The sequence below is a fragment of the Benincasa hispida genome, unplaced genomic scaffold (assembly GCF_009727055.1).
Source record: "Benincasa hispida cultivar B227 unplaced genomic scaffold, ASM972705v1 Contig625, whole genome shotgun sequence".
Taxonomy (NCBI): Eukaryota; Viridiplantae; Streptophyta; class Magnoliopsida; order Cucurbitales; family Cucurbitaceae; genus Benincasa; species Benincasa hispida.
In genome coordinates, this window is record NW_024064981.1 from 11,152 (window position 1) to 24,041 (window position 12,890).

The 12,890-nt window shown below is 30.4% G+C and overlaps 1 protein-coding gene across 1 annotated transcript; it reads right to left on the reverse strand.

The window, feature by feature from the left end:
- Positions 1–739: 739 nt before the first annotated feature.
- LOC120069849 (cytochrome P450 CYP72A219-like) lies at positions 740–6,146 on the reverse strand. The gene is made up of 5 exons (XM_039021665.1): positions 5,792–6,146; positions 3,489–3,706; positions 2,552–2,796; positions 2,081–2,468; positions 740–1,403 (listed from the first exon to the last, which is right to left on the reverse strand). Exons 1-5 carry the CDS (start codon positions 6,069–6,071, stop codon positions 978–980), a joined length of 1,557 nt encoding a protein of 518 aa, XP_038877593.1. The 5' UTR covers positions 6,072–6,146; the 3' UTR covers positions 740–977.
- Between the last annotated feature and the right edge of the window lie 6,744 nt (positions 6,147–12,890).

Sequence of the window (12,890 nt, forward strand, 5' to 3'; positions counted from 1 at the left end):
CCCTCGACAACCCTAATTTATGTATTGTTTTCATGTTTTCTCTGTTTGTCGAGTTCTCAACGTTCGACCTCTACATTAGTCAAATCCTCGACTTCTAGCCTCGAAATCCCAAAACAACAATATTTCTCTAATAAGTTTTGAAAACAACAATATTAATATTAAAGGTCCCTTTATAATGGTATAAAAATGTATAACACTATTCTTATTCTTATATATAACCAAACACAATTATTTTTTATTCGCATAATCGCAAACATTCTATTCTCTAACAAAGATCCCAAGTTTGGGTATAAATGAAGAGAATGTGACTGACTGATCGTCCACATTTTCAGGCGACATAAACCATTAAAATCTGGCCTCTTGTTAAGATGATTTCCAAAACTTCTATATTCTTGCTCGCTTTGCCAGGTATGAAGAAAAACTGTACTCTAAATTCATAATGTAGCTGTAGTTACATGTTTCCAACCTCTTCTTGAATTTCTGTGTCTGAGTATTATAATTGGTGGGTAAAGTCTCAGAATCTCATTTATAACATTTGTTTGCTGTGTGGTATATTTTATGGTTGAATTTTACAAGAATGCTGCTGAGATAAACTGTTTGACAAAATGACAATGAGAATGAAGGTCAGTTTTCAAAAGTTGTAGTGCATAAATTTGACTATTTTGAATGAGGGACATATTATTTAGGGATATTGAGCTTCCCTTCAGATGGTGAGGAGTTTGTGAACTTTAGACAAAAATGGTACAAATACAAGCGTTAATCCATCTCAAGCCCAATAGGAAGTAGATGCCTTTAGCCTGAAAACTGTTTATTTAGGAGTTGGTGAACACTGAAAAGGGAATTTAGTTGAAAGGAAAATATCAATACCATGTGTAGGTATATTTTTCTCAAAGCATTTGAAATTATACATAGGCAAAGCAAAGAACTTTCCTAGCCTTCTAATAATGTGCAAGGTAATACTTAGTTTAAGTAGCTAACTATAGTTTGTGTAGTATGATATGAGCTCCATGTTGAGGTTGTGTTGTTAAGGCGGCAGTGGGAGTGTGTGTATACGATGGCGAAAGCTCAAATGAGAAGCGCTGTAGGATCATTGATAATGCCATTTTTGCTTCAATCATGGCAAAGTTTAGTCCTATGCATATTCGAGGACCCCAACCAAATGGTATAAAAGCACTTGGATATTTGGTTGCTTTAGAAACTCCCCCAGAAAATCTTTCTGGTTTGAATTCATCTGCATCTTCTCCCCATAACTCAGGATCACGATGGATAAGAACAGTTGGTAAGCCCAACATCACTCCCGCCGGTAAAGTCAATTTTCCGAGTTTTGTTTCTTTTTTAACAAGACGACTAAACATACTCACTGGTGGGTATAACCTGAGAACCTCGTTCAAGATCATAGGTACCTGTGCCATTGCAAAAGTTGCTTGTCATGTGTTAGCATACATAACTTTTTAGGACCCCTCAAAAGTCACATGTTAAAGTGTTACTCCTTGCCAACATACCTGGCTAAGAAACATGGATACAAATATGACACGACACTCATACAGTGACACGTCATTTTTACGCAACAAGGACGTGTTCAGTTTAAAATCAATGAATTAATGCATTTGTATGCTAAAAAGGTTAGTTTGATGTATTTTGCTATCAAAATTTATTATTTTTATCATATGTATTTGGTATATTCAACAAGTGTTTGATACATATTTCACAAATATTGGATTTATTTAGCATTGTAGGACTAGTTTCTAACACATCTACTATACTAACAAGTGTCTAATACGTGACAGAGTATCCAAGTGTCCTATACACAAACACTCTGGCAAAAGTTAAAGTGTTTGTACTTCTTAGATGTCAAGTTTATCAAATAGCCTTAATCCTTTCAACTTACATAATCCAAAGGAAATAAACTTGATTGAGATTAAGGTTAGAAACCATTCTAGAATATTCATAACTCCAAAACTTTCTCATGTGATTGCTTTATACCAGTAGATGGGCATTTAAATTTCATTTATGAGATAATAAAAAAATGTAAAAACGAGATACATAGAAAGTAAGTGCAGGGGAATATCATCACACTCACAACTTTTAGTCGACTTAAACCATCATAATCTGGTTTCTTGTTGCCAAAAATATCAAAGACCTCTGCTCTTGCTCGCTCTTGCCATTCTGGGTATGAACTCAACATTACCATCGTCCAAACTAGTAATGTAGCTGTAGTTTCTTGGCCAGCAATATAGAAAAGTTTGCATTCAGCAATAACATCTTCTATGCTCATTCCAATGTCTTTATTGTTTCCATGTTGTTTGATTTCCTTCAAATTGGATTCCATGAGAATGCTTAGTAGATCAGTTTGTATAGCCTCACCTGCCTTTAAAGACTTTTCCCTTTCATTCATAATGCCCAAGATCAAAGATGTTATCTCTTTACTTATCTCTTTCATTTTATTGTTTGACTTTGTGGGTAGAAATCTGCACAAAATTAATCATGATTTGAAATATTTCACCATAGAAAATAGATGTATAATAATGTTGTTGATGGATTATGTATTTACCTCCATCCTCGAATATAAATCCCTAAGGTAGATTGAATCACCAAACCAGCTAGTTCAGTTTGAAGCTTGAAGATCTCTTTTCCTTTCTCATAGCTACTCCCAAATGCAGTTCGAGAGATCACATCAGCCGCCATATTTTGTAGATAAGGCATTACATCTAACTCACAAGATCCCTCTACAGAGACCATGCTTTCCCATTTGCTAACCATCTCGTTACAACTGTGATAGAATGCTGGTACCATATCCTATAAGCCAATGTAAAGGCATGTATGATCACTGATTACATTTCAACAAATTTTACAACATCTTGAAATTATAGGCTTCATTTGATCATAAGGTTTCTGTTTTCCATTTATTATGAACTTGGTAACTATTTTTCTTTCTTATTTCTTAAAAAAAAAAAAGGAAACAAAAGTAATCTCTTTCATTGTATTTTTTGTATGGAAAACATGAAACAGGCAACGAAAATGTTATCAAATGGGTCTAATAGTAACTCAAATGATTTGTTCCTCATTTGCCTACAGGTATCTATAGAATAGGAAAGGATTCGAGTTCAAAATCAACTTGTAAATCAATTGAAGTTTGTCATATTGGTTTTTCAAAATTGTGCTTGTTTTCTCACTATTTGTTTCCCATGGCTTTCATTTTACCTAGATTGAATTTATAGTTAAATCCTAAAACTAAGGCATCTCTAGAATGTAGACAACGAAACAAAGAAACTTATAGCATTATTCATTGTACATCTTGAACAAGTTTCTCCGTTTCTATCTTCTCTAAATAAGTATGTGCTCCATCCTAATAATAAACCAAAGCAATATTCATTGTGCATAATATGATTCCAAGTATTCATGCTGATAAGATTGTGATAGATTATTTGCTTATTCTTTGTTTGTGGAAGTTCTGAATTAGTTTAAAAGTGAAATGGAGAGAAAGATACCTTAAGCTTTTCTAAATGAAATGCAGGGTTGATTATCTTTCTGTGTTTGACCCATTTTGGTCCTTCATGACTGAAAAGTCCATCTGCAGCCAATCTGATAAGGGGATACAAAGTTGGCTTTTGGAAATCATTGATCAATGAGAACACAATTTTAAGTTGTTCAGGGTCCATAATGTGAACTCTTGGTATGGGGCCAAGCCACATGAATGAATTCTTGCCTGCACTCCATCAAACACGTGCATTTTTCAGAAAATTTACAATGAATTGATAAATCATTCAACAGGAGCATTGCACTTTCACAGGGAATAGAACTATGAGAAAATAAAGAAGAGTTTGAATTCTCAAATGGCCAACTTGAGCATAGAGATGTCCATGGTGGAGTGGGAATAGGGATCGTCTCTACGCCCATTTTATTCCTTGTTCTCATGAAATTCTTCATTTAATTTTGCAGGATCAAGTGGGTGAATCTCCATGGGAATTGATTGAGTTCTCCCAAGGGAATTATTTCCCTTTTAGTCTCATTAAAAGAATTAATTAACTTATGTTTTAAGAAAGTTTTAAATTAAATATTTAATTCTCTACTATGAATCCTCATTTACATCATGAAAAAAAATATTACACCTCTTAAAATGAAATAAAATTAAATATCATGAAAAATTGTTTAACTATCCATACATACATTAGATATATATTTTAAAATATGAACGGAATAAGGAATAGAGAATACATTTGGATCGGACATCTGAACATAATTTACTAAACCTATGCTACACTATTCTATTCGGATGAGAAAAATCTCAAATGTCATAGTTTAAAGTATTTCTTCATTGCTAATGATTTAAAAATGGTTAACATACACATTTGATTTATTTAGTTGCAAAACATGTCACTTTTGGTAAGGGAACATCAAACTTAAGGGGTTTAATTGTAATTAAATCACATTAGGAAGTATATCATGTACAAAACAGATAAAAACCCAAGTGTTCAAGGTGTTAGAAAAACAAAAAGGAGAGTGGTAATTTTTATTTTATGGTTTAACAACTCTATGGATAAAAAGAAAAAAATTATATGGATTAAGTTTTTCAAAAAAGAAAATTCACATAAAAACCATTTTTAACTGCCTGAGTTACACTTACTATAACATTAATAATTTTACCTTAAAAAAACTTACAATAGCATTGAACAAAAGGGAACATTTTGCACCAATTATGACATTTAGGTCTTGTTTGAAAATTATTTGGTTTTTTGAAAATTATACTTATTTTTTTAAATAATTTTTTTAATCATAATTTTCATCTTACTTAACTAAACACTTGAACTCTTAGCTAAAATTCATCTTTCCTAATTAAATACTTGAATTTTTTTACTTGGTTTTAAATTAAGATTTAGTTTGGTAACCATTTTGTTTATTTCTTCTCAATCTCTTAAGCAAAAGAGTTAAATTCTTAACCAAATTTAAAAAACAAAGCAAATTTTTAAAATTTTAATTTATTTTAATTTTCAAAATCGAACTTGATTTTTGAAAATATTAGTGGTAAGTAGATAACAAAGTAAAGAACCTTAGAGGCCAAATGAATGTTTATAGGTTTAATTTAAAAAAAAATAAAAATCAAATAGTTATCAAAAGGTGTCTATTTGATTATCAAATGGGACCTAATTATTATTTTGCATCTATCTCACTATTTCTTTACACATCAGGATGCATTTCTAAAAGGAAAAAAAAAAACCATAATGACGTATGTGTGAAATTTATGGATTTATTAGGTATAAAATTGAAATGTAAAATCGAAGAGGTTGATTCTTTTTGTTTATTATATTTTTTATCGCTACAAATGTGGGAGTGAAGGTTTAGACATTTTTTTTCCTTAGTTAGATATATCTTAACTGAAAGTTTTGGAGGTATGAATAAATGTCTCAATATTAAACTATACTTTCTAAGAATTAATGTTTTGAACTATGCTCACGTCGACATGATTATAATAATTATTCTTTAATCAATAAAAAGATGAAATTAAGTGATTTGAAACTTTAATATCTTGACCGAAAGTATCTATATTTAACCCATTCAATTATTTACAGGTTGAACGTTGCATATTATAGAATTCTAGAAAACATGAATTTCAATAGACATAACTTTAAAATTAAAAAAAAAAAATTAGCTACTAAATAAACTTGACAAAAAAAAAATAATACAGGAACTAAGTTTATGAATTAAATTAATTTATTTTTCTCTAGATCTCATTTGAAGAAAAAGAAAAAGAGGAAAAAAGAGAAGGAAGAAGGAAGGATTTGGATAATGTTACCATAATTTTGGATGGTATGATGAACAGAAGGAATAACACGTGGAGCAATATGATTGGAGAAGTTCATGGGCTTGGAGATGGCCTTCTCTCTCATGGCGGCTCTGTCCTTCAAATCGCCGTACAGAATCCGGTAAGAATTTCCGGCGAATCCTTGCCGTCTTAAAACCTTCTCTAATTTCTTCGGCCTTAACCAAATCCAGTCCATTAATTTCCATCCCAATAATAATAATAATACTACAATTATTATCCATGTCGAAATCGTAGCTCTAACATACGACATCTTTGTAAACGAACAGAGTTTTCAAAACTGAGTTTTATTGAACAATTTTTCAATAAATGGCTATGAGTTCTCTAAGTTGTTTCTGCTATTTATAACCCCACAAACTTTGTAATTAATATGACGATATATTGAAAAAAAAATCAGTATATTAAAATGATTTTTTTAATTTAATATTATAAAATTAGAATACTATTTTATTTAATGAAAAATAATATGTGCCATAGAAATTAAGAGCGGAGGAACCAACCGTGCTACCCAAGACAAGGTGATAATGTTGAGTTTGAAAATTCTTTTTTTTTTTTTGTTACAAAAATTAATTTTATACCTTTCAAGAGTTGATTTGAACCAACGACATTTTAATTGAAATATTCCAATGGTAAAATATCATGTGAGCTTTTTTAGTGCAATCAAGGGTGATTCTCTCAAAAAATAATAATAGGAAGAAAAAAATAAAAATAAAAATTTGATCACTATAGTTCGAAGAAGTTACAATATAATTAATTCTCTATAGTTTTTAAAGTTAGAAGTTAGTCTTTAATAAATCTCATAAATAGTCATTATAATTTGATAAAAATATCATCAATGGTCCTCATCATAAAGACTCTTTTTTAGAGTTTTATCAAATTATAAAGCAGAATTATAGGGATCAAATTTGTAGTATATAATAAAAATTAATACTCAAATTGAACCTTAATAATATTTGACTTAAATATTGATGTGATATACTAGGAGGTCAAAAATTCTAACCTGACACATATTATTGAACTAAAAATATATATAATAAAATAATATAAATTAAAAAAGTTAAAATTTCACACCCTAAAATAAGAGCTAACGTCAAAAAGAACAAAAAAAAAAAAAAAAACTTCTTAGTACAACAATTATCAAAGTGGGGGATTGAATCTAGGTCGGAAGGTATATCAGTATCATTAAATTAAACTCACTTTGACAACGGATAAAAGAGATTGAATATAGAGTGGTGTAATGTCATATTGTAATCTTCACCATCATTTTTGTTGTTTGGAAGGAAAATCAATCTGCCGGCTTTGATGGTTTTTCTTTTTCGTTCTTTTTTTTTTTTTTTTTTTTTAAAGAGTAATTGCAACTTTAATTTTAAAAAATTGAAAATTGGACACGTGTCCCTAGGTTTTGCTTTTTTTTGTAAACTGTCAAAATAAATTTTGCCTGAAATAATTGCTATATAATTTATATGTGATTGTTATCTGATTTCTGTGATTGTCACACCTGCAATTACAAAAAAATTGAAGTCATGATTTTGGCTTCTTAAAATATATTTGTTATACAATGCAATTTTCTTTTATTTTAATTATTTTTTATTTATATATTTATATATTAATGGAATTTCAGTAAAGTACAGAATAATGGACAAAACCATTAAACAATCTAAATATTGAGCTTATAACATTTATGTATTTAAAAACAATAAATTGATTTTATTTTTATTTTTTTATTTTTTATATTCAGTCCTTTTAACTCAAGATTTTGTGAAATTGCTTCTTTTACATGTTATTTTTATTAGCAAGTGAGATAGAATGGTACAATATTGTTTTGAATCTTTTCATGCATGTATATATTTATGTATGTATTTTGTAATTATATTTGTGATATCATTTTTTAAAATTGTTTACAAGAACTTATATTATTCTTCTAAATTCTTTTGATTTTTCACTTGTTGTTAGGATATATTAAACTTTTGATATGTGACTAAGCTTTTGTACATTTAGTATTTTGGTTCCCACAGAACTCAATTTTATATCAATATAATCAAATGATTTTTATATTTTTTAAAAATTTGTCAAAAATTTAAAATTCTATGCATACAAATCTTTTCAACTTGAAAAATCTAAGGAAAAATCATTGAGGAAAAATCTAAGTTGACTTATCAATAATTTAAGGACCTTTTTCTTTCTTTCTTTCTTTATCTCTCTCCAAAAAGAGCCTTTTTTTCCTTCTTAATATGTGGTTTTTTCTTTTGCAGAGGTAGATGCATGCATGTGTTTTGAAGAAAAAATATAACCAAACATCACATCAGTTGGATTGTTTATTTGGGAAAATATCTCTGACTTTTCCTTTTTCACATCATGACATTAAATATTGGAAATACAGAAACATATTATTTTTTAATAAATTATATATATATATGATATATATGATGATGATGATTTGAATTTGTGGTCTCTTTCTAAGAAAACTCATATATCTATCTTCAAAGAAAGAAGAAGAAGAAAAACTCATTGTTGAATGAAAAATTTACCACATCATTCACTAAATTAATAACAAAATTTCAAATCACCAAAATTTGGAGATCAATTAGGAGTTGACATATATCCAAATTGAAGTTGAACACAATTCTAATAACACCATGCGGTTTATCATAACCGTTGAATAAGATAAGATTATTTTACCTATTTTATATTATTATTTAGGTTAAGGCGCAACTAAGCCCAAAAAGTAAGCCCGATTTGATATTTTATTTGGGTCAAAGGCCGATTCTCAACTTCGTCGATGCCCCTCCATCTTCAAATTCAAAAGCTTCGTCGATGCTTCTTCATCTTAAATTCAGAGGCTTCGTCGTGTTTCTCCATCTCAAGTTCAGAGGCTTCGTCGATGTTCCTCCATCTCCAAATTCAAAGGCTTTGTTAATGCTCCCCATCTTCATATTCAGAGGCTCGTCGATGTTCCCATCTTCAAGTTCAGAGGCTTCGTCCATGCTTCTCCATCTCTCAAGTTCAAAGATTCCGTCGATGTCCTCCATCTTCAAGTTCAGAGATTCCGTCGGTGCTCCTCCATCTTCAAGTTCAGAAGCTTCGTCGGTGCTCCTCCATCTTCAAGTTCAGAGGCTTCGTCGGTGCTCCTCCATCTTCAAGTTCAGAGGCTTCGTCGGTGCTCCTCCATCTTCAAGTTCAGAGGCTTCGTCGGTGCTCCTCCATCTTCAAGTTCAGAGGCTTCGTCGGTGCTCCTCCATCTCCAAGTTCAGAGGCTTCGTGGTGCTCCTCCATCTCCAAGTTCAGAGGCTTCGTCGGTGCTCCTCCATCTCCAAGTTCAGAGGCTTCGTCGGTGCTCCTCCATCTCTCCAAGTTCAGAGGCTTCGTCGGTGCTCCTCCATCTTCAAGTTCAGAGGCTTCGTCGGTGCTCCTCCATCTTCAAGTTCAGAGGCTTCGTCGGTGCTCTTCCATCTTCAAGTTCAGAGGCTTCGTCGATGCTCCTCCATCTTCAAGTTCAGATGCTCTCAAAATCCTAATTTAATAGGGAAGATCACGTATCGGGCCATTGAAAATAAAATAAAATTAAAAAATTAAAAAAAAGGAAGAAAAAACCAAGAAGAAGAAAAGAAAGGAGAAAAAGAAAGAAACCAAAAGTATGAAGAAAAAAAAGAAAGAAAAGAAGGTAGAGAATAGAGTAGGAGTGGAAGATAATGAGAAAGATGTATGTGGTGAGCCCTATTTATAGAGACCAAGATGCTCTCAAAATCCTAATTTAATTTGGATTTCTATTAAGATCTTATTTTCTAAAAGATTTTGATAAGATTTGAATCTTTTAAATTTGAATTTAAGATTCTTGGTGGATTTAAATGGATTAACCTTAGATCAAATGATATCAAAATTCATTCACATCAATTTTAAATTTGGACATATTCCAAATTTTATCTCAAATTCATCTCAAATTAAAATTTGGCCGTATTCCAAATTTTATCTCATATTCCAATCAAATTGAGCTTTTATCCTCCATCTAAATCAAATTGAGTGTAAAATCTCAAGTTTATTTTAAATTAAAATTTGACCATATTCCACATTTTATCTCATATTCAAATCAAATTTAGCTTTTATCCTCAATCTAAATAAAACTGAGATAAAATCTCAAATTTATTTCAAATTAAAATTGACCATATTCCAAATTTTATCCAAACTCAAATGGTTTGATATTAAATTATGAAAAAAATGTCAAGTTAAAATTTGGTCTATTCCAAATTTTATCCAAAGTTCAAATCATTCAAATTTAGTCTTTTTTCCTCAAAACAAAATTAAATTAGGGATAAAATTTCAAATTATCTCAAAATAAAATTTGGCCATATTCTAATTTTATTGCGAATTCAAATCAAGTTTAACTTTTATCATATTTCCAAATCAAATTGTGATAAAATCTCAAATTAAAACTTGACCATATTCCAAATTTTATTAAAAAATCAAATTGTTCGATTTTGAGATTAAATTGTATATAAAATCTCAAATTAAAATTTGGACATATTCCAAAATTTATACCAAATCTAAATCATCCAAATTTAGACTTTTATCCTCAAGTCAAATTAAATTAAGGATAAAATCTAAAATTGATGTAAAATTCAAATTTGGGCATTTTCTAAATTTTATATCAAATTCTTCCAAATTTAGGTTATTATCCCTATTTTCAAATCAAACTGGGGTAAAATCTCAAATTAAAATTTGGCTATATTCCAAATTTTATGTCAAATTCGAGTTAAACTATGTATTAAATTCATAATTTGACTAACACATCAATTGAGATCATATTCAAGAACACGTATATTTGAACTTCAATTCCAACTTTATATTTTTTTCGAGGTCCATCCACCCATATATGTGCATAAATATCGAAAAGTGATATTTGTTGAATGAGAAATTTTGGACCAATCACAAATTGCCACGTCATTCACTAAATTAATGAAGAAATTTCAAATCATCAAATTTGAGACCAATTAGGAGTTGACATGTGTCCCAGATTGAAGCCGAAGACAAATTTCGATGACGTGGTTTTATCATGATCATTGAATCATATAAGATTAATTTGATATATTATTATTTGAGTTAAAGTTCAACTAAGCCAAAAAAATGGGCTGAATTTGACCCTTGCAAATCAGACCCAAATCCAATTAATTGGGCTCAAAGGCCAGGGCCATGGACCAACCAAACCCAAGTCTAACTCTTCAGGCTCAAGCGACAGGCCCATGGACCGACTAAGCCCAAGCCCACGAGACCCATCAGATAACTTTATAAATAGAGAAGTTCTCCTCATTTGTGAGGGTCAGCAACTCTACAATCCAAAGGACCTAGAGAGAATTCTTCTGAAGTGAAGATACAAACATTTTTCCAAGACTCCAAGCTCAAGAACATCCACATGCTTTGTTTCTATACATCAAGCGTACGCATTTAATCGAGAGAGAATAAGATGATCAAGTATTAAATATTGAACCATATTGCATCAAATCATCAACATCAACTCAAGTTCAACTGCACAAAACAAGTTTCTTCGGAAGCCTCGTGCGAACACTAATCATCCAAGAAGATCATCAAGCCCAAAGGTCAATTATCCAAGAAGATCAACAAGCCCAAAGGTCAATCATCCAAGAAGATCAATAAGCCTAAAGGCTGATCATCATCCATGAAGTCAACAAGCCCAAAGGCCGATCATCATCCATGAAGATCAACAAGCCCAAAGGCCGATCATCCAAGAAGATCAACAAGCCCAAAAGCCGATCATCCATGAAGATCAACAAGCCCAAAAGTCGATCATCAAGCTCAAAGGCCGATCATCTAAGAAGATCAACAAGTCCAAAGGCCGATAAGATCAATAAGTCCAAAGGCCGATAAGATCAACAAGCTCAAAGGCCGATCATCTGAGAATATCAAGGTCAACAAACCCAAAGACCGGTCATCCAAGAAGATCAATCAGTTTAAATATTAAAGTTTATTTTGAACACATCAAAGGGTTATTGTGTTAGAGATTGTACTTCCTACACTAAAATTGATACAAATACAAAGTTCTACTCCACGAAATAAATTTCTCCAGAAACCTCATGCGAACACCTATATAATTATGTGAAATCTATGAGTGAAGATAGAGCCATGTCTGACAATTTAAAATCATCTTATTAGTTTTCTTATATACTAAACAAGAAAATTATCCATCAATCCTTCGAAAAAAATTACACACAAAATTCAATTAACAAAAATCCAAACTCAGGTTTTAGGAATGTTCGATTGACACGAATATAACTCAATTAATATAAGAGATATATGACCTTGATATCGATCATGATTTTAGAAGTTCGAAATTTTCACTCCAAATCATTTTACGGAAAAATTCTAGAAATATCTCAAGCTAACCATGTAAATATTGTATTCAAACTCAATTACAAAATTAGATGACTATTTTTAAATAATAAAAAGTCAAACCTCGTACTCCCAAACTAATTAAGTAGCAATAAAATTAAATATTTGAAATTGTCACAACCAATCATAATAACCTTAGAGCTAGTTACAAGATTTTTTTTCCTTTTTTTCTTTTAGTTAAAAACTTTACTAAGGAACAATCATTATTAATTTCATTCTTAGAAAAAATTGAAAAGAGAGGAAATTAATTACCAAATAATGCATAGAAGCTCACAAAAATAGCTTACTTAAACTCCAAGATATTCTAGATTATTGTTCTATATTTTGGTTGAAATAAAAAATAGATTTAGATACTTTTAACATATTCTTGAGCTCCAAGAAAATAATTTTATTGAAGCAACTCATATCATTCACGTATCTTTTTTGTCTTTACATGAGACCATGAATTTAGTTGTTGAAAGATATATATGTTCACACCATTACTATTTTGATAATAATGTTTTACAAAAAGACTAAATATTATAAAAAACAATAATCATAAAATTTATACATTATAAGTTAAAAATACATCTGAAATTTTTAAAAATTTTGATGATAAAATTAAACTAAAAAAAGTTTTAAAAATGGTGTGAAATTGAGGAGCAGAACGGAAACATGAATATGAAGAAAATAT